General features: G+C 35.8%; 1 protein-coding gene across 1 annotated transcript in view; it reads left to right on the plus strand.

The window, feature by feature from the left end:
- The window catches only part of LOC130049315 (decorin-like), a 103,346-nt gene that overhangs the window by 15,364 nt on the left and 63,655 nt on the right, over positions 1 to 24,327 (plus strand). Inside the window, exon 2 of the mRNA XM_056146723.1 lies at positions 23,482 to 23,553. Coding sequence (XP_056002698.1) covers positions 23,482 to 23,553 — 72 coding nt within the window. The remainder of the gene's footprint in view (positions 1 to 23,481; positions 23,554 to 24,327) is intronic.

The raw sequence follows: 24,327 nt of genomic DNA on the forward strand, positions 1-24,327 counted from the left end.
CGAGAGATACCATCGTACATTTAAAACTGCCCGGTGGAGAAAACACTACAAGGATTGTAACCTAATGGTATTTTTTTTAATATTTAGAATATATATATCATTTTTTTAAGTCAAGTGGGGGTGGGGGTGGTGGTAGGGATAGCTTGTCGGAGTTGTCTAAAATTCTTGAAAAGCAGAAATAAATAAATAAACCGTAATAAAAAAACACCAAGTTATTTCCGCAAAACTTTCAAAATTCTACATTTTTCAGTTCTTCGGATCAGACTGCAAAAAACAAGGCCCAGTGTCACCGCAGGTGTGACACGATAAAGATCACTCCCTGCTCTAAGACCATAAGCGCCAAACATAGGCCTACATTTTGCAGCCCTTCACCGGGAATGGTGACATTTTTTACCTAGGCTTCTATTTCCATTTTTAAACTTGGGGAGGGGGGAGGTCGTTCATCCATCATTAATATATTGAGTCAATATTCATAATTTCAATCTTACATTCTTCAGTTGTCAGTTGAGGGGGTTGGGAATTCATAATTTGTTTTTGCTTTCCGTTATTTTTGTACGTTTAAAGTTACCGGTAGTTATTTTCAAATGCAAAATTAGCTATATAGGTAAATTGCCACCCTCCACTTTTTTTTTAAATAAAAGAAATGTATAGTAAGAATGTACGCTTGAGCTGATGGATTAAAACCATGTCGTGATTATGGAAAGCTAAGCCCCAACCTAACACACCCATCCACATATTAAGCTATATATCAGGAACCACTGGGCGAATTTCTATAAAAGTTAGTACTAATCATCATTGAGTAAAAGACATCCATGTTTGCTCAATTCAGGGACTCATGGGGTAGGGTGGGACCACAATAGGAAATCAAAAATTTATATGGGAATATACAGGAATTCTTCTCTAGAGTAGCAGGGCCACATTAAATCATATCCCAATGCAAATTTGCACATGTTGTGTGGATTAGATTTTAATGCCCCTGCGAATATAGTCAGATAGTATTGTTTTGTCCTGTCTACAGGTACGTATATATGAAACTTTAACCGTAATTGCTCATAACTGTTGAATGGTGAGTGACAGAGCTGTCATATTTCATATCCATATTCTTTAAAACTTGATCGATTGATTGATTGTAGATTGTTTAACATCCCTCTCAAGAATATTTCACTCATATGGAGACGTCACCACGGCCGGTAAAATTCAGGCCGATGCTCGGCGCTTATGGCCATTGAACAGGGTTGAATCTTTATCGTGCCACACCTGCTGTGACACGGGACTTCGGTTTTTGCAGTCTCATCCGAAGGACCGCCCCATTTAGTCGCCTTTTAAGACAAGCAAGGGAGTACTGAGGACCTATTCTAACCCGGATCGTGCCAATACTTTATTTTGGTGTCAAAGCTTAAGCCTTTTGATCTTGACCTTGAATAATTAAGGGGTTTAACCTACTTTTAAGGAAACTTAACCTATCTTACCTCATGAACTATATAAGATAGTGCTTTCACAATATGCATATACATTACCTATGGTAGAGACTTAAATTCTATGCACAATGTTTGACCTTGGAGTTTGACCCAGATTTCAAAACTCCAATCTTACTCAATTGTAGCTTTTAGGACTCTTATACATTCATTTTGACAATTTTTTGTTTGGTTTCAAAGTTTCTAAATTTTTGACCTTAACCTTGGATTTTGAACTACTTTTAAGAAAACCTAACCTATCAAATACCGCCTGTACTTTCATGATACAGTACGCTTATATAAATTATTTATGGTAAAACCGTTTATTTATTACTATGCTGTTTGACCTCCGCATGTTTGTTTGGCGTCCCATTGGGAATTTTTCACTCATTGAGATATCACAAGCTGTAGGTTTGGACCTATGCGTTATCAGCGCTCAGAGCCGACGCAATGAGGGTTCTTTAATGTGCCAACGCCTGCCACGACACAGGACCTCTGTTTTTAATTAATATGCACTGTTCAGTTGTACAATACTTAACCAATGATGTCCACAATGTGCAAAATAAACTCATGACCGAATTGTAAGCAATTTGCTTACGCTCTGTTTTCTATAAAATACTTTACATAAATTAGTGAAACCTAAGCGTAACGCACTGTAACGTAAACATAGTGTCATTTGATTACACATATCTGTATATAATATATTCATTCTAAAAGTATGGAAGTTTCAATCAATACTAGGTTGTAAACAATTAATAGTGCATGTAATATTTATAGATTTTTATTGAAATATAGATACATTGGTCATTGATTTGAAACACATATTTTGTAGAAAAGTGGTTACAAACAACTTCACAACCATGATATTTTGCAATCTATCTTTAGTAACAACATGCGGGTTGTTAATCCCAAAATGCGATTTTCTTAATTTACATTCGATACGCTTCAAAATGATATATGGTGCAAATGGTAAATATTTTATATAAAATGTGACTTGTGGATGCTAACAGTAAGGATAATTGGCTAACTAAACACGGTTAAAGGCCTGTAGTTTCAAAAAAAAACAACAACAAAAAAACATAAACACAAAGAAGGTTCTTAATTGCATATTCTCGTGTGACGGTATAGCCTTAGAAATTTCGGTGCCGAAGGGCAAAAGTGTTGCAGATCGTTCTTACCGAGATGTTATACTAAAAAACCTCAAAAATAGTCCTTATTCAAATGATCCATGTTTGCCTAACTCTGTATTTTCCATTGCTTATGGAAGTCATTATATTGATCACTGGTCATCAATACCCCTTGAGAATCGTACGATCCTTCGGACGAGACAGCAAAAACGGAGGCCCCGTGTCATAGCAGGTGTGAAACGATAGATACCCCCTGCTCAAAGACAGTAAGCTCCGAGCATAGGCCTAAATTTGACAGCCCTCCACGGACAATGGTCACTTATCCATTTGAGTGAAATATTCCCGAGCGGGACGTTAAGCAATATACAAATCAAATAATCAATCACCCCTCCTACTAAGAAACACTTGCATACATAGTTGTATGTTTGTGAATAGCATATCTCAATGGAATATTTACCCTAACGGCCTAATCATATTGTGTAAATATTGCAGTGGGAATGTTCAGCTAGTAGCGTGATGCGTGAATCTGTGTAGGATGATTGAGATGTAAAGCAATAAAATGTACGTTTTCTATGAAAGATTAATTGAAATATGCAGTTTCACCAAAACAAAATTTAAGCAAAAAGGGTCAAATACTTCTTGTCTGCGCGGGATAACGCTTTCTCCTCCAATACTTTGATCACCAGCCTGGACGCCAGTTCATCTTTGCTCTGTTTTAGGATGGTATCTTCATCTACCATTTTGCCATTTGTACGTATGCCAAGACTTCCAAAACTTAGTAGATTTAGTGAATTGATGATATATGATTCTGCCGTCGTATCGTTTAAAGTTACCATGGTTGGCATTTGAGGAGAAACGTGGAATATCATTAAATTCAATGACATCTCTCGCTAGTAATGTTGATGTTCAAATAACTAGTATAAGTTATACCTTCCCCTGCAACATCCAAATAGATGCATGTTTACACTAATCCAAGCAAGTTATTTGCACTCCAACAAATTGTTGCATACACGTGATTGGTTTTATTACCCTAAAGGCCTATGCATATTAAGAAATATTGCATGGTCATAATATAAAACAAAATCACTGTAGGGTATACGATTTATTGCCATTTGATACTTGCATGATACCAAAGAATCGTAATCCTTTCACCAATATTTGAAAGCAAATTTAGAAATTGGTAGTTTAAAATATCACTGCATGTTTTCATTAACGCCAACTTTGTTTTGTTTACATTTCCCCTACAATGTCATTATAACTCTGTACATTGTGAATTAAAGTTTGTTGTGACGTGAAGCAGTGCGAAATACCATATGTCACACGGTACTGCAATATTGTCTTTTGTGGGATCTTTGTTTCATTGGTACCTGTCCTGACATCGCGCGTTATATTCAATACCAATACGGTGTTATGTTGTGATGATAGTGTTATTTTTTCTTTCATTCTAGATATACACTGTTTTATTGAGCAAAGTTTGAATCACAAACTTCTTGAATAAGGCATTGTATTTCTTTGGTGTGGTCTGAAGCGTCGGTAAACTATATATTGTTGTGGTCCAATAAAATGATTTTAATCAAGACAGAACAAAGCTTATGATACAGAGTAGCATTGGTCTGCAAAAAAGCTATAGATGAGGATGTAGTTGATAACGTGAACCTTCCAATATACAAGTCTGCAGTAGTGTTCATCATATCACTAGCAGTGGTTGATCATTGGTTAAAACGTTCGCTTACTACACCACAATATTTTGAGCTCAAGACCTATGAATCACTCACCATTAACAAGTGAGAGTCATGTATTTTAGTAACTTGTCTTAAAACAGATCTTCACTGTTGCAGTGGGTTCTGGCACGCTAAATAATCACCAATGAGACGGTTATGAGCGTTAAACGTTAACATATATATATGACGAAACGAAACATGGATTCTTAAATATACTTAATGCAAAATATTACCGTGTCATTCAACGAAAAATGAAGAGTGCTTGAAGTGCAAAAAAAAAAAAAAAAAAAAACGCATAAAAAGCACATGTCTTGCTATGAGCTATGGGATTGATCAATCATGTTTAGCTTCACCTGGTCATGACACAGTTGAAATTCTATGTTTCACTACTAAGAATTCATGAAGAGCGAACGATGAACGAAATGTGAAGAAAAACAATTGATTTACATATTTTATATAACATACTGATTGGAGTTATGAGATTGATCGGTTTTCGTTATTTCACCTTTCATTCTGTTATGGTGTACAGTTAATTTCAAAGGTCACTATTACATGGATGACGACATAAGACTGCTATATTTACCTCCTCGACTTAAAATCTGATGCCACCATTGATGGATACGTAGAGGTATCATGAAGGTAGAAATAAATCCGGAAATCAGGTTAACTGCATGCAGTGGTAATTCTTGACTATAGTCAATCACATTGTTAAGTTCTTATATATACCAACGTTGTTTAGAAAACATTTTTGGAAGTTGCAATTAACTATATTCATTGGATACATATTACGTACGATGAAAGGTGAAGATAACGAATAGTGATCAATCGCATAACTCCTCCAAGCAAAAAAAAAAATAGATAGTTGGGCAAACACTGACCCCTGGACACACAAGAGGTGACATCAGGTGCCTAGGAGGAGTGAGCATCCCCTGTCGACCGGTCACACCCGCTGTGAGCCCTAAATCCTGTTCAGGTAAACGGAATTATCCACAGTCAAATCCAATGTGCAAGAACGGCTTAACATTAATGAAACACGTCAGACAGCATTTGACCCAATGGTATGTTGTATTGACGAACTAAATCGTTATTACGACCATAGAATTTGCGAAATGCCGACTTCAATCGATACTGATGGAACCCCTGCACCATCAACTTGTTCGTCAGTAGCGTACCTCGATTTAAAAACTGACTATACGCAGAACAAGCTTTTGCATATTAAATTAGTTGAAATATATAACACTATATGCAGGTGAGGATGGAATATTGCTACATAAATATGGGAGGTTGACGATGGAGAAGCTGAACTCATCCCGTTTGTCATACAGTTGAATTGTCATTTTGCCGTTAATGTCTATAATTAAGGGGGGGAAGTCGTTATTGACCTTAACAATCGAGAGTAGTGAGGACTATTCAACATTCAACCTCCTTCTGTTTCATAACCGGAAACACTTCAAACGAATTTTCTTGCATAACCGATACAGTATGACTTAGGACATGAGTAGCCGTGCAAATACAGCCACGAATATTCAAGATAAGGCAAACTTGTATCAAACAATTAATTATACTGTCTAAAGAATAACTTATTTCCATAATATCTTTTTATTCCGTTGTCAAACTTGTTTACATTGCACAAATGTTGGATTGTGATTGTCCTAATTATTCATTTTGTGCAGAATCTAGGCATGCGAAATTTAAAACGGATGGTAGTTTGATAAATCATGTAGCATTGTTTACTGATCGTATTTAAAATTCAAGTTAAATACTTTTCTGAACATGACAAAAAATGTCAAAGAATCAAATTTGGGGTTAGAAACGTTTCTTTTTCAAATAAAAACGTCTTTCGGCGTACTGTTTTTAGCACTTTGTTATGGGGACCGGCAACATTAATTCGTTCCCTTGAAATGTATATCTCAAATAGGCAAACGTGCTAATTCCTTGTCAAAATTAGTATGTAAAGAACGGTTAAACAATTTGTATGGAACACATCAGACAGCATTCTACCCAAAGTATGTACCTCAGTGTTAAAATATATAAAATCTGAAAGCAAAATACAATATCAATGTTCACGTTCACAAAAGACACTTGTAGATTATTTCAACATGGGTATACGCGGAGTGAAAGATTCAAGTAACTTGTGTAATCCAAGAAGCTAGTGATGTATCAATCACAAACTGGCCGTTTTATTTCTCTGTATGTTATCCTATCGTTATGTATTTCAGAACCCACAATATATGTAACAGTTGTCTCAACAACTTAACGTTCATATGTTATTGACTTGTAGGAATTTAAAATAAAGGCATTCTTACAAGGTTTGACTCTTTACTCTTTGAGCACTAAACCAATCGAATTAAACTGTTTTTACTAGACCTGACCTTACATTCACTAACCCTGACAAACTATCAATAAATATACTTACAAACTTTACGTTTGAACTAAAACGTATTTCATCATAAACATAGTCTCATAATTGATGTTTTTATTTCAAAACATGATATTTTTGGAATCTTTAAATTATACCCAGCACGGTCAATCTTCAGTCCATTAAGAATACGATGACTTAGACCATTTAATTTATTTATATTTCATCAATCTGCTTTGTTTGCTGACGTTTTCTTCTCTTCTCTTGAGACATCTTTCTACACGGACAAAAATCCGTATTTAGATAGACAAACAGCTGTGAGACGTAATCTATTAATTTCGTCAAAACTCCCTTGCGTTAAATAGAAATAAACTGTGTTGAATTAAAATGAGTTCAATTTTACCTTTCATATAGCTTTACCAGACAGAAATTTACACACTTTTTGATTTTAATTAACAGCGTGTATTTGTCGTAATTATCACTTCCAACTGCGACTTATTTATTACAACTACAAATACACACTGTGTCATCACGCGCTTTACATTTGTTCACAAATACCGTCCACTTATTCTCTTGTTAAGAATAACATACTCAGTGAAACAATATGAATTTGAATTCAATTTATTTTTAAACACGGCCAGTCAGATTAGTAAATGTAAAACTTATACGGTACCAATTTTGATGCACCAGATGCGCATTTCAACAAAATACCATTTACCCGATCATTTAGTAGACTCATTTGGTTGGGGGTGATGTATTGTGTAATACCTCAATATCTAGACTTTGACGTTCAGTTGTTGTAAAACTTATACGGTACCAATTTTGATGCACCAGATGCGCATTTCGACAAATAATGTCTCTTCAGTAATGCTCAACCGAAATGTTTTAAATTCAAAATAACTATAAAGTTTTAGAGCTAAATATAGCGAAAAGCAGCGTGCCAAAAAAGTGGACCCAAATTCGTCCAAGGATAAGAGCTATGCATGAGGGAGATAATCCTTAATTTCGAAATGAATTCATAAATTTTATAACAGCAATTAAATATACATCCGTATTTTCAAGATGGTAACGAAGTACTTAGCTATGTCTCTTCAGTGATGCTCAACCGAAATGTTTGAAATCCGAAATAACAATGAAGTTTTACAGCTATTATAGGGAAAACAGCGTGCCAAAAAAAATAAAATAAGTGGAGTCAAATTTGTCTAAGGATAAGAGCTATGCATGAGACAAAAATCACTGTATAGTACATGATTTATTGCCATTTGATACAAAGAATTACAACCCTTTCACCAATATTTAAAAATTGGCAGTCTCAATATCACTGCATGTGTTCATTAATGTCAATTTTGTTTTGTTTACATTTTCCCTACATTGTCATTATTACTTTGTACATTGTGAATTTAAGTTTGTTGTGACGTGAAACAGTGCGAAATACCATAAGTTACACGGTACTGCAGTATTGTTTTTTTCGGGATCTTTGTTTCATTGATACCTGTCTTGACATCGCGCGTTATCTTTCATACCAACACGGTGTTCTGTTGTCATGATAGTGCTATTTTTTCTTTCATTCTAAACATACGCTGTTTTATTGAGCACAGTTTGAATCACAAACTCCTTGAACAAGGCATTGTATTTCTTCGGTGTGGTCTGAAACTTCGTTAAACTATATATTGTTGTGGTCTAATAAAATAATTTTAATCATGCCATAACAAAGCTTAGGATACATAGTAGCATTGATCTGCATAGAAACCTACAGATGAATATGTAGTTGATAACGTGAACCTTCCAATAGACAAATATGCGGTAGTTTTCATCATATCACTAGCAGTGGTAGGTCATTGGTTAAAACATTCGCATGGTAAACCAAAATATGTTGAGCTCAAGACCTATGAATCACCTACAATTAACAAGTGAGAATCATGTATTTTAGCAACCTGTTTTAAAACAGATCTTCGATGTTGCAGTGGGTTCTGGCACGCTAAATAATCACCAATGAGACGGCTATGAACGGTTAGGAGCGTTAAACGTTCACATCAATACATGACAAAACGAAACATGCATTCTTAAATATATATAATGCAAAATATTACCGTGCAATTCAGCGAAGAAAAAAATAGCGCTTGAAGTGCCAAAGAAAACACATAAAAAGCACATGTCCTGATAGTAGGTATGGGGTTAGCTTCACCTTGTCATAACACAGTTGAAGTTTTATTTGTCGCTACTAAAGAATAGGTGACGAGCGAACTATGATTAACGTATGGGAGTTATGAGATTGATCAGTGTTCGTTAACTCACCTTTCATTCTGCCATGATGTACAGTTAATTTCAAAGGCCACAATTACATGAACGAATATATAAGGCTGCTATATATAATTCCTCGACTTAAATTCCGATGCCACCAATTATGGATACGTAGAGGTAGCATGGAAGTAGAAATAACTCCGGAAATCAGGATCATCACATTGTTAGGTTCTGTTTTGTACCAACATTGTTAAGAAAACATTTGGGACAGTTTCAATTAACTATAGTCAATTGATATACATCACGTATCATCAAATGTGAAGATAAGGAACAGTGATCAACCTCATAACTCCTACAAGCAATACAAAAAAGAGACTTGGGCAAAAACAGACCCCTGGACACACCAGAGATGGGATCAGGTGCCTAGGAGGAGTAAGTATCCCCTGTCGACCGGTCACACCCGCCGTGAGCCCTGTATCCTGTTCAGGTAAACGGACTTATCCGCAGTCAAAATCAGTGTGCCAAGAACGGCTTAACAAACGGTATAAAGCACGTCAAACAGCATTTGGCCAAATGATATGTTGTATTGACAAACTAGATCGTTATAACTACCATAGGATTTGCGAACTGCTGACCTCAATCGATACTTTTGAAACCCCTGTACCATCAACTTGTTTGTCAGTAACTTGCCTCGATTTAAAAACCGACTAGACGCAGAACAAGCTCTTGCATATCGAATCTGTTGAGGTATATAAACACCATATGTAGGTGATTATGGAATATTGCTACATACATGTGGGAAGTTGACGATGGAGAAACTGAACTCATCCCGTTTGCCATACGATGGAGCTGTCAGTTTGCCGTTAATGTCTACTTTATCTATTCATATCTAAACAAATCAGAACACGTTTTTATTGACTCATGAAAGACAAAGATAACGAACAGTGATCAATCTCATAACTCCTATAAGGCATACAAAATAGAACCACTGGGCCACTAGCAATACCAGGGATCAGGTGTCTAGGAGGAGTTAGCATCCTATGTCGACTGATAACACCCGGCGCGAGCCCTATATCTTGATCAGGTAAATGGAGTTATCCATAATCACAATCAGTGTTCCTAGAACGATTTAAAAATCGGTATAAAACACGGCAGACAGCATTTGACCCAATGATATGTTGTATTTTGGAAGTAAATCATCATGACGACCATACGATTTGCGAAATGCTGATTTTAAATGAGATTATTGGAACTCCTGCAATGTCAGTTTGTTTGTCAGTAGCCTGCTTCGATTTAAACACTGACCACATGCAGAACAACCTCATGCGTATCGAATAATGTGTTTGTACCTTTCCAAATTATAATCATGACTATTACTGGAAGTGCCTGTAAAATAATGTAATCGAGTTTTCAATCTCATTTGTTAAGAAATAGAGTAGTTATTGTGAATCACATCATCCGTTGTCAAAAATAATTTAAAGAGAGTATAGCATTTATCCAGTTACTGCTATTAGATGTATACATTTCTTTCTCTTTCAGGGACCTAGATAGCAATCAAATAACAAAGATACCCGAGACAGCATTATCTGGTCTGGTGAATTTACAAACTCTGTAAGTGTGTTTTACTTGTATTTTTTTAAAACAAAGAAAACGATCAGAAAAGTATCTGTATAATACCCACTTTACGAAAGACAAAAATACATATCTAGATTTGTAAAATAAAACATCCGAATCTTTACCACACACACAAAACAAGTACACTCGTGTCAAGATGAATTTTCAGAATCTCTAGTCAGATTAAACTAGAAAAAAATAGTCACCACAATGATACCGTTCAATTTGTGAACATGTCGTCTATAAAAGAAGCGCAATATTTTGTTCCTATGTAAGGTGAAGATAACGAACAGTGATCAATCTCATAACTCTTATTACCAATACAAATAGATAGGTAGGCAAACACGGACCCCTGTACACACCAGAGGTGGAATCAGGTACCTAGGATGAGTAATCATCCCCTATCGACCGATCACACCTGCCGTGACCCCTATATCCTGATCAGGTAAGCGGAGTTATCTGCAGTCAAAATCAGTGTGCCAAGAATGGCTTAACAATCGGTATGACACATGACATACATCATTTGACCCAATGATGGGTTGAATTGACGAACTAGATCGTTATAACGACCATAGAATTTGCGAAATGCTGACTTCGATGGAGATTGTTGAAACCCCTGTATCATCAACTTGTTTGTCAGTAGCCTGAACCAATCTAAAAAAAAAACCTGACCGTATGCAAAACATGTTCTTGCTTATCGAACGAGTTGAAATATCTGAACAGCATATGCAGGTGAGAGTTGAATATCAATGCATGAATATGGGATGTTGTTGATGGAGAAGCTAATTCCGTAAATCACTAAAGGAATACAAAATTGATCATGGGGTAAAGACAAACTTTTGAAGACATGAGGCAATGTCAAGTTGTGGATGCTTAAGCAGTATTTTCACACCAGGAACTACATTCAGCACAAACAATGCGTATTGCTCATTTAACAAACTCATCTCGCAATGTATTACTTCGCCCAGTAATATAAACCCGCAATAGTTTATATTGGTTTTGACTGAAGTCATGCCTAAGCAACTGCGTTGTGAATTACCGCTTTTTTTCAGCAGAATGATTGTTTGGAACGTATGGCTGACCGCAATTCTAAGTATAAACTACAGATGAAACGCTGTTATGGTATACGTTGTGGCGTTCTGTTAAATCCGTGTAGCTTTTTAAAAAAAATTCCAAATGACATATTAGACCACAACTATTTATTTTGTATTGCTTATAAGAGTTATGAGATTGATCACTGTTCGTTATCTTCACCTTGCATGTATGGTGTCTGAGTACAAACTCAATCTTCCCATTCCATACTATTGTGTTTGCACCTTCATCCATGCATTTGATTTGTTTTCAAAACCACGTTTCCAAAGCATCTGTATACATTGTATATGGTAATATATATGTAGATAAAGTATAATAAGGGTCAACATTTTATTCATTCCCTGGGTAGTCAAAATCAATTCCAATAATTGGTGAATAAAATCATTTCTAGTTGGTATCAAATAGAATCAGTCACAATGTAAACCGAAAAAGGTAACGTCGTCGCCAGTGGTCAGAATTAAACGTTACATCAAATATACAGAATCAATAGTAGTCTATAGCAAGCAGAATCAATTCAGATATACACACAATGCAGTAAACAGAAGCATTACTAGTATGTAGCTCATGACATATCATATGGTATTCTAAATAATTATACGTTATCGTAAATATAATCAATCCTATTCGATGAACAGGTGAAGAAAATTATTTAATGGTTACTAAATTAAGAGTTGGACAAACACAGACCCCTTGACATACCAGGGGTGTAATCAATCGGCAAAAGGGAATTACCGCATCCCTTATCAATATGTAACACATTATCTTCACCTTTCATATGGAAAATTGAATTCCGATAGAAAGCAAGATCAATCTAAATATACAGCAAACAAAATAAACCATAGTGTACAGTACACAAAATCAATCTTCGCGTATACCAAGTAAAAGCAGTCTTAGTGCATGGCAAATAAATCACTTTTTGTAAAGAACAATTCTTAGAAATTAACAAATATATTCAATTTTATTATCGCTTGATTCCCTATTGTTCAACGTCCCTCTTGAGAATATACGTCACCATTGCCGGTGAAGGGCTGCAGAATGTACGCTTATGCTTGGAACTTATGACTTTTAGGTAGGAGGGATCTTTATCATGCGAAATCTGCTCTGACACCAGGACCACCCCCATTTAGTCACATATTACGACAGACAAGGAATATTGGAGACCTACGTTAACCCGGGTCCCCACGGGATTTAATACAATCGTTGTTGTTATTATTATTATGTTATTGTGATAAGTCAATATTAACAAACTATTAGCATCCATGACTCAGTTACCTTTTGTTTGTACCTGCCAACATTAACCGTAACTTCAGAAGTCTGCACGGGTCTCCTAATTTTACAACTGAACAACTTAAAATATATTGCCAACATATGAATAATGTTGGTTTCCCCTCGATAAAGTTACATCAACCCAAACGATGTTATTCCGCCATTCATTCTGGCGATTATTCTTTACTCGAGGGTCGTTACAGGTACATATCAATCTTTTATAATGACCAGATTTTTTTATGTCTTCCTGGTTTCGATGTAAAATAAGGAACTAAGTAACGAGGTCACCATTACGATGAGTGTTTACATTGTATATAGTGTAACATATATACAATTTGTAACATGTAGGGGTCACCCAGCCAACTGCTGATTTCGCTCGCTATTACTTTACTTGCGTGATCAGGAAAGAGACTCAACAGCATCACTCGAAAATATAGCTCATTATCGAGGCAGTATAAGTTTCATGTTACACTGTTCGCTACACATATCCCTGCTCGGAAACCTTTGCTTAGCGTGAGTCCTTTCTGATTTTTTGGCATCTGCCTATTAACGACATCCGCTGTTCCCGTCGACGACAGCAGTGGTCGTTCCCGGAAGAAGCCACGTCCTTATCCAGATATTCCAAGATACTCTAACTGAAGAAGGCCTTCTAGCAAATAGCATAATTTGATATAAATTGAACCTCTGTCTTCTTCTCCGCCTCTGTTGTATGCAAGGTGAATATAACGAACAGTGATCAATCTCATAACTCCTACAAGCAATACAAAATAGATAGTTGGGTAATCACGGACCCCTGGACACACCGGAGGTGGGATCAGGTGCCTAGGAGGAGTAAGCATCTCCTGTTGACCGGTCACACCCGCCGTGAGCCCCATATCCTGTATGTAACTGTGCTACAGCTATGGTTCGTCCCTACCTGACATTATCTGTATCCATGGTATTGTCATTGAGTTCACAAATAAAGGATTTTAGCTCCCTGTGGCTAGTCTGCTCTTCTGTAAGGAGAACCTCTATTTTTTTAAATATTTTTGTCTCGCAATCTCCAGTTCCCTCTGTCGCTGGACATCCCTATTTTCCAGATGAGGCATGCGATCTTGAAAGATGAAAATCTGATTGGTAATCATGTCTTCCTGTTCAGCATCCAGGGCTTCATATTGATGAGGTATATGGTTGAGCTTTTCTGTCATCCATGAGCTATAGTTTTCTTTAACTTCCTCAGAGGCCCTGGATTATTTGTTTTTCATTTTTGCGAGCTGTTCTCACCAGTAAGTATATTTTCCTTAAAGCGTCATGTTAGTTTGGTTATATAACTCTTGATAACGTTTTGTTCTGAAATCCACATCTTCCAGCAGTCATTGTACATTTGTCTCTAACACAGCCTTACTTCCTCTGTTAGCTTCCCCCTCCTCCTAACAGTGTTTCTACAGCTGTACAATTTTGCTTTCATGTATGTCCTGAGCTTCGTTATGTTCACAATTTATTGCAGTTAATTCTACTTTGTTTCACTTCTTTGCTTCAATTGCAAATTCTCCTCTTTTAAAAAATGACATAACCTCCAGTTGTTTGTCACACTGTGTCATAATTTCCTCTCGATATTCACTTTTTTGTTTCTTTTCCTCCACAAATGTTCCCTAATTTAATATCAGTTTCCCTTCCCCGTCGCCTTGCATCAAACAAAATTTGGCTTCATAGATCATTCTCACATATCACATTTTGATATTTGCAATTTCCCGCATTCCATTTTTGCAGCATTAATTCCATACTATCATAGCTACTGCACGTTTCACTGATGATCGTTCGTTTTGTGGCGACATCGTTTGGTATAACTTGGTAATTTACCCTATTTAGTAAATATCTGATTGCATGTTTCGTTGTCAACTGTTCATTTACGAATACTGGTTATGCTTTGTTCAGCAATGAATGTATTTTTTATGAAAATGGCAGAATATGTTCTTGATATTGTAATCGCTGTTTTATGCCAGAATGAAATTCCGAGATAATGGACCTTGCATCTGGACTAAGTTGAGACGCAAATGTAACTGAATCATCCTTCAAGCAAAAAGACAACTCCTCTGTCTTTCTACGGGCAGTTCAAAGAAATATCTATGAAATCATGTTTGATTGAATGCACAAGAATTTCTAGACTGTGTTGTTTTTTATCCTTGAAAATTGGCAATCTTGTTTGTTGCTCATCAAGATTAGGAGTTTCGTTATTTTCCTGAAATTGGTTCTGATTGTTGCACAAATTGTGACCAATGCAAGGTGAAGATAACGAACAGTGATCAATCTCATAACTCCTATAATTATATATGGTAATGAGAGTTTATATATCTATTAATATCCTAATAAGAAAATTGTGATCCATTGTGTGTTTCTCTCCACATGTAGCTGTTAGGCATAAGTTCTTCCGAGTTTTTGTTATAGCCATCATTGTGATTATGCATTTAATATTTGACATCGAATGTGCCACTACAACATATCACTGGGTTAAATGCTGTCTGACCTTTCTCATACCTAGGTCTTTCTTGGCACAATGATTTTGACTATGGATAACTCAGTTTACCTGATCAAGATGCAGAGCTCATGGCGGGTGTGACCGTTCGACGACAAATGCGTAGTCCTCCTAGGCACATAACCCAACTCTAGTATATCCAGGGGTCCATATTTACCCAATTCTCTCTTTTGCATTGATTATAGGAGTTATGATATTGATCACTTTTCGTAATCGTCATCTTTCAGTCTGCATCATTGGCTGCATTTACTGCATAACATCCATATGTGCCATCATCTGTTGTTGCATTATCTTCATCCATTACATGGCGTCTTCATTTTTGTGTTTCTGTTATAGGCTGACTGAGAATTTCATGTCCAGATAAACTACCCTGCCTTGATATTTCATCTTGCATTTCTTCCCTTTGAAGTGGAAATGTTTAATTTCCCATTGCATTCCCTTCAGCGTGTTGAGGTTCCTCAGTTGTTTGGGATGGAGTTGTCTATTTCTCAAATACACGCCTTTCTCGTTTTTCTTTTGTTTATTTAGAGATACAATTTATTTATCAGAAAAATAAGGTTTTGTCACCTTTTTGTCACCCTGGTTCAATAACAGCAAAAACAAAAACAAAAACGCTGCCGTCAACTGTTACAGCACTTAGAGTGGACATTGTCTTTATTGAAATGGACTTTACCTTTGAGGTTGTTTTTATACTTGCTAGGCATCTATTGGGATATGACGTCATTCAATTTCATTCCCAAAATGCAAAACGGCAGTTTCCGTATGTGCATCTACCATAGTTTCATTATTACGAAAGTGTTCAAACATTTCGGACATTTAAAGCAAATATCGCTTATCATAGTTTATGCTAAGGTGTGTAGTTGAAATTACAGCATTTATTGTATTGTGTATGCTTATAATATCACAATAATAGTCGTAGATAGTTATAATGTATTTATTTTAATTCAGATTGTTGAAATTTTTGTATAATGTTATTAAAAACCAATTGATAGGCGAGTAACCTTTCACAAAATCGACATGTCAGTATGCCAATAACAACGTTATTTAATTAGATACACAGATATGAACCAGAAGAAGAAGACTAAGTGATGTTGACTATGATATATTGACTCCAAATATGGATGAAAATAAAAAATGGCTGATAGATAAACTGTCGTTGATAATGCAATGTTGAGTTAAAGGTCGCATCAGGGTTTTTTTTCTAATCACGTGACCAACTTCCATTAAAATACAATTACAGTGACAAACAGAATAAACCCGCTTATATGATTAAGAGACAGAGTTTCCACCGAGTTTGACCAGTCGACACGATATTTTTTACTCCTCCTAGTCACCTGATCATACTTCTGGTTTGTTCAAGTCTCCGCGTTTTCCAACTCTAATATTTGTATACTTTATCGCAGTTGTGATTTACATCACGAGCCTTATTTTCACCTTTTCTTTGTACAATTCAAACTTATGCAACACAGACTGATTGATCACTGTTCGTTATCTTCACCTTGCATCTAAATATCAGGAAAATATTAAAGATTAATATTAAATTTACTTACTCTTTAGTGGACATACATAACAAATCCAACATAGAACAACATATGTATCGCTCAGAAAAAAACATCAACAGTGCACACGAGGATGAACCAATTCAAGATAATGTCCATAGTCATAACGTTGTTTAGTGTTGTAAAATATACAATCTAAGTAAGTACCACTTGAAAATGAATGAATCCGATGTATTTAAGATCTCATAAAACCCAATACAATGTCTCATCAGAAATAAATTATGTATAACCAGAAACTTGAAGAGGTGTATTTCAAGTTACAAAAATAAATTCAGTGGGAAAAGCAAGGTTTGATGGTGAAAAGTTGAACTGAAATCTCCAAATTTTCAATAAGTGCAAAAATGTTAACTACTTAAATGAAGATTGTTGAACTACATAAATAGAAATAAATATGAAGTAGATATACCCAATCAATGATTAAAAGATTAAACTCCATAAAAAAATTACTAGAACATATGAACATTCAGAAATAAATGGCATGTCTTTGTATACAGTCTATATAATAAAGACCAAAAAAAAATGCCTGTGTGAATCATTATATAAAATTGTACAAAGTTGATATTTTGATGTCATTTCTGATAGAGGATTTGAGATAATAGTTAATTAATTAACACACATATCTGAAGTTAAAATTATTAGTAAATGAAATTTTAATCATTTGCCTAACAATAATCTTAATTCATTCACTCGCATTACAAACTTAACATTGGCAGATGTAGACGGGGGAGGGGGTGTTAAAACATACCCTCTCCCTTTCTCTGGGACATCTAGATAGTTATTTAGCATTAACCAGAAATTTGTTAACTCTCTTGTAAAGCATTTCCATTTGCATTCATGAAATAATATGCCAGATTTCATTTTCTGCCTACATCAGATTGGCAGGACTTTAATGCATGTTTACTCTGGTGTTGAAATAGATATTGACCACTTCCAGATACAAGAAATGTTTGTTGAATTTTACCCAGTGACGGAAAATGTTCAAAAAGCATCTCCAATTGATGCATAAAAGGTTAATTAGCAATGAATAATAAACATATATATTTTATCGATTCATCGGAAATGACCTAATGCAGATCTTAGATCATTTTTCTGGACCGCTAGAAATTATGAAAATTGGCACTGGATGTATATTGATACATGTATATTAACAATTTATACATTAGTATGGTATCTTATTTTGCCACCCCACCACTCTCTTCTAATTTATGTATAATGCCATAACAGTGTTTCTTTTGAATATTGGTTCACAAACAGGGATAAAATTTGTCACTTCAAAAATTGAGATATGCTGCTAACATAGAGTTAAAGTAGTGGTCATCATTTGATTATCTTTTTCAGCTGCAAAGTGTTTCTATGAAATAACTGTCAATAGATCTAGATTGAAGTGGAACTATGAGTTATGCAATTCCCTTTATAAATTCAGAAGTCTTTTGTCTGTAGTAATTCTATGTTCTCTCCAAAACCTCTTCCTATATTGGACTCAGCTGAGATCTAAATAAGAATTAATGGAAATAAAATGATGAACATGTTTAAATAGCACTGTAAGCAATGCACTAAGGAAGTCAAAATCATATGGTTGATATAGTCGCAAGGTCAAAGGTCATGGTATAACATAAATTCTGGTCATTACACATTTCCTGTGAAACAAACTAACCCAATACCTTATCCCTCAAGATATAACAGATCTGGCAATAATGAATGTTTTTCAAAAGTAGGTCAACAAGGTCAAAGTCAGAAATTCAAAAGTAAAGCTCTTTTCATTAGTGATCTATAATATGTGCAATCTATATCAAAGCCCAATCCAAGATGGTTGAGAAACTTTATACCAGTTTAAAGTTTTTGAAAACCATGCCATTTTAAAGACTAAGGTCAGGTACTAAATTAAACGTTTGGTACTAAAGAATATACACATTTGTATATCATTATGTAAAATATCTATATAATAAAATCTGGGTTAAACTTCAAAACCAAGGTCACAATACCAAACAGCATGGTATCAAATGAAAGTTCTTGCCATAAGATATCTAAATACTAAACATAAAAGACTAACCTACGTTATATACTTCAGGAGAATATAAATATGAGAGCCCTATTACTAACATGAGCAAGTTCCAGACTGACATGACCCCCTCCCCCGACTTTAGTCGTGGGCGCATAGTATAAATGAATCAACACAACTTAGGAACATTTGCATTTTGAAAGGATTTAGAGTGGCCCTGCTAACCTTGAAAAAGAATTTATTTTAATTTCCTGTATATTCCCATATCATACTTTGATCTCCTCCATACCCTAATTCTTTAGCCCCTGAATTGAACAAAATAAAATTTACACTACCTGAAGATCCTTGCATATGAATATGACTAATCATTGACATACTCTTCTTGAGAAGAGGATTGTTAAAGATGCTTCCTTATATTATCCCTTATAAAACTTTGACCTTATAGCCTCATCCTACACCCAGCTCATGAATTGAACTAAATCCAATCTACACAACCTGGGGATGCTTGCATAATTTAATTACATTAAACGACCCCATCCTATTTTTGCCTTTTCTTGATGATCTCCTTTCAAAGGGGGCATGGCCTTTCATTCAAATGAACATGAATCTCATCCACCCAATGGGGCTTTTGGTTTGTGCCAACTGCAAAGTTTGATTTAAATTGGTTCATTGGTTCTGGAGAAGATGGGAATGGGAAATAATATGATCACAATGATGATAACAGAACCCAGATAATTTTTTGATGAGAAAAGCTCTCTTGAGTCTTCAGCATTTCAAAACATCACCTCTGATTTATATATATATATATATATATACGAGGTAGTGTTTGAAATTTTTTAAACAAGAATTGTCTGAAGAAAGTTTAAAGCTTGTCGAGTGAACGATTAGTCACCTTGCTCACTTTATTTATCTCCCTTTCAGTTTGTACGTTAATCAACGAAACTAGTTGGTGTCTTCCTTCTCATTTGTTTCACCGTCGCAGTGGCCTATACCTTATAGACTTCACCTGACATACGGAATGCCGGTTTCGAATCCTATCTGCGACACACCTAAGTCGTTAAAACATGTAATAACATTTCCATCGCCAAACACTCGACATCAAAGGTGGATGTCACAGGTCCTCTAAGATACCTTAAAAACAGATATTCCGTAAAACAGTAGGTACAGTACACTGCCCAATGGCCGTAAGTGTGGGAAAAGACCTAGATTTGAAGCCCTCCATTGGTCTTGGTTAAAGCTCCATATGAGTGACACAATCTCGAGAGAGACGTTAAACAAGATAAATCCAATAAATAAATCCCCTTTGCTTCCGATACCCGTATGCGGTCAATTTGTGCCAAATCGGCTGATTTCCATAGGTAAGGTGTAACAACCCCACCCATTTGATTGATTGAAATGGAGCAACACTAAACAATCACCTCTATAACGTAGCAATAAGATTCATTTATATATAAATACTTTAGCCAAAACCAGATGCCAATTTAGCCTCTATCTCTGTACAATAGTCCTAAACTTGTAAAAAAAAACCCATAAGGTTTGCTTACCATAAACAATGTTAAGCAACATATGGCATGCGTGTTCTATGAAAGATCAATTGAAATATACAGTTTTACCAAATATAATTCTAAACAAAAACGACCAAACCCCTCTTGTCTGCGTTAGATAACGCTATATTTTCCGGTACTTTGCTCGCCAGCCTGGACAATGGATAAGATATGCTATGTTTAGTATGATATCTTCATCTACCATTCTGCCAAATTTGCAACTATGTTAAGAGTATAATTCATACCTCCCCAGCAAGATCCACATAGATGCAATGCTACAATAATCCCAGCAAGTTATTTCCACTTCACCACGTTGTTGCTGACACGTGATTGGTTTTCTAAATTTAGAAGCCTATAGACAGTAATAAAAATGTCATGGTCATAATATAAAACAAAAATCATTGCAGCGTAAACGATTTATTGACACTCTATTTCCCTGAAATAGCTCTAAAAGTTTATTGTTATTTCGGATTTCAAATATTTCGGTTGAGCATCACTGACGATACATTATGCAAGGTGAAGATAACGAAGAGTGATTAATCTCATAATTCCTACAAGCAATATAAAAAAGATAGTTGGGCAAACCCGGACCCCTGGACACACCAGAGGTGGGATCAGGTGCCTAGGAGGAGTAAGCATCCCCTTTTGACCGGTCACACCCGCCGTGAGCCCCATATCCTGATCAGGTAAACGGAGTTATCCGCAGTCAAAATCAGTGTGCCAAGAACGGCTTAACAATCGGTATGAAACACGTCAGACAGGACTTGACCCTATGCGAGGTTGTATTGACGATCTAGATCGTTATAACGACCATTGCATTTGCGAAATGCTGACTTCAATCGAGACTGTTGAAATCCCTGTACCATCAACTTGTTTGTCAGTAGCTTAACTCGATTTAAAAACTGACTATACCCAGAAGAAGCTCCTGCATATCGAATCAGTTGAGATATATAAACACCATATGCAGGTGATAATGGAATATTGCTACATAAATGTCATAAATGTCGAAATGCGCATCTGGTGTATCAAAATTGGTACCGTGTAAATTCTACATAATGACCCCTGGGTACAGCCCTCTACTGGTTGACTGTTAGTCGCCGATGATCTTTACAACTCAGTAGCTAAGTACTTCGTTACTAGCTTGAACATACGGATGTATATTTAATTGCTATTGTGAAATTTAGAAAGAAGCACAATCCGTTCACCAACATCTGAAATCAAATTTAGGAATTTGCAGTTTAAAACATCACTGATTGTTTTCATTAATGACAAAATACTGTAGCATTTTACCTACACTGTCTTTATAATCCTGTACATTGTGAATTAAAGTTGCTTTTTTGTTGCGTGAATCAGTGCGAAATACACTTAGCTACACAGTACTGCAGTATTTTCTTTCTCGGGATCTTTGTTTTATTGATATCTGTCTTGACATCGAGCGTTATCTGCAATATTAACACGGTATTATGTTGTGATGATAGTGTTGGTTTTTCTTTCATTCTAAATACACGCTATCTATTGAGCACAGTTTGGATCAGAAACTTCTTGAAAAAGGCATTGCATTTTTTCGGTGAAGTCTGAAGCTCCGGTAAACTATATACTGCTGTGATCCAATAACAATTAATTTCAAGCATGGCAGAACAAAGCTTATGGTACATAGAAGGAATAATACAAATTGGGATGTAGTTGATAACGTGAACCTTCCAAATTACAAGTCTACAGTAGTTTTCATCATACCACTGGCTGTGATAGGCCATTGGTTGAAAGGTCCGAGAGTCATGTATTTTCGTAACTTGTCTTAAAACAGATCTCCGATGTTACGTTAGGTTCTAACACGCTAAATAATCACCAATGAGACAGTTGTGAGCGTTAAACGTTAACATAAATATATGACGAAACGATACATCCATTCTCAAATATACATAATGCAAAAGTGTTGCAGTGATCAACCTCCTAACTCCTATCAGCAATAAAAAAAAAATCCTGGACCAATGGAGTAAGTATACCCTGTCGACCGATCACACCCGCTGTGAGCTTTATACCTTTATCCTAAGTGAAAATCAGTGTGTTAAGAATGGCCTAACAATCAGAGTGAAACACGTCAAACACCATTTGACCCAATGATATGTTTTATTCTGAAACTGGATCACCATAACGACCATATAATTTGTGAAATGCTGATTTTAAACGAGGTTGTTGGAAGCCCTGCACCATCAGCTCGTTTTTCAGTAGCCTGTTTCGATTTAAAAACCTGATAACACGGAGAACACGCAGAACACCCCCTTGTGTATCGAATTATGTGATCGCACCTTTCTGAATTATAATCATAAGACTGTTACTGGAAGTTCCTGTAAAATAATGCAATTGTGTTTTCCAGCTCATATTCTTAAGAAGGATAACTCAACTGACAACTCATCTGTATGACAAACGGGATGATTTCAGCTTCTCCATCGTCAACTTCCCACATTTATGTAGCAATATTCCATTATCACCTGTATATGGTGTTTATATATCACAACTGATTTGATATGCAAGAGCTTGTTCTGGGTATAGTAAGTTTTTAAATCGAGGTAAGATACTGACAAACAAGTTCATGACACAGGGATTTCAACAGTCTCGATTGAAGTCAGCATTTCGGAAATTCGATGGTCGTTATAACGATCTAGTTCGTCAATACCACCTCGCATTGGGTCAAATGCTGTCTGACGTGTTTCATACCGATTGTTAAGCCGTTCTTGGCGCACTGATTTTGACTGCGGATAACTCCGTTTACCTGATCAGAATATTGGGCTCACGGCGGGTGTGACCGGTGAACGGGGGGTGCTTACTCCTACTAGGCAACTGATTCCACTTCTGGTGTGTCCAGGGGTCCGTGTTTACCCAACTATCTATTGTGTACTGCTTGTAGGAGTTATGAGATTGATCACTGTTCGTTATATTCACCTTGCATTTATTCACTTACTGATATTAATTGTATATATTTCTTTCTCTTTCAGGGACCTCAGAAACAATCAAATAACAAAGATACCTGATACAGCATTCTCTGGTCTGGTGAATTTACAGACTCTGTAAGTGTATTTTACTTGTAATTTTTAACAAAAATAAACGATAAGAAAATCCTCTGTATAATACCCGTTTTACGAAATATAACAATACATATTTAGGTAAGTACATTCGTGTCAAGATTATTTTCAGAATCTCTAGTCAGTTTAAACTGGACAAAATATTCACGACAATGATAGTGTACACTTTCTGAACATGTCCTCTATGGGAAATTCGCAGTATCTTGTTCAGATGTATTTTAAACAGAAATGTGAATCAGGAATCAATGATAGGCATTTGTATGCTCAAAGAAAGTCTTACTGGTTGTGTTGATAATGCAGAGACTATTGCAGATAGGATTGGGTCAGTTGGTCTGACCTGAATTTTGAGTGAGTGAGTTCGATTGTTCTCGGTCGGTGTAAAATTGAGCACCCCTATGGTAGGGATATTGATAATCCTTTTCACATGTAAAACTTATTCGGTACCAATGTTGATGCACCAGCTGCTCATTTCGACAAATAATGTCTTTTCAGTGTTATATTCGATACAACTTGTGTTCTTCAAACTTTTTTTTCGAATGACAAATAATTGGAAACTAATAACATTAATTTCAAACGATGTTGTCACTGTGTTACTAGTCGAACTCTGAATCATGACAAAGTAAAGATACGCATGCAACGAGAGTCAATCTCATATTTATCATGAAAGGTGAAGATAACAAATAAGGATCAACCTTACAATCCTATAATGAATTCAAAATAATGAGTTGGGCAAACATGGACCCCTGAACACACCTAGGA

This window comes from Ostrea edulis, chromosome 8, assembly GCF_947568905.1.
Source record: "Ostrea edulis chromosome 8, xbOstEdul1.1, whole genome shotgun sequence".
In the NCBI taxonomy this organism is placed as follows: domain Eukaryota; kingdom Metazoa; phylum Mollusca; class Bivalvia; order Ostreida; family Ostreidae; genus Ostrea; species Ostrea edulis.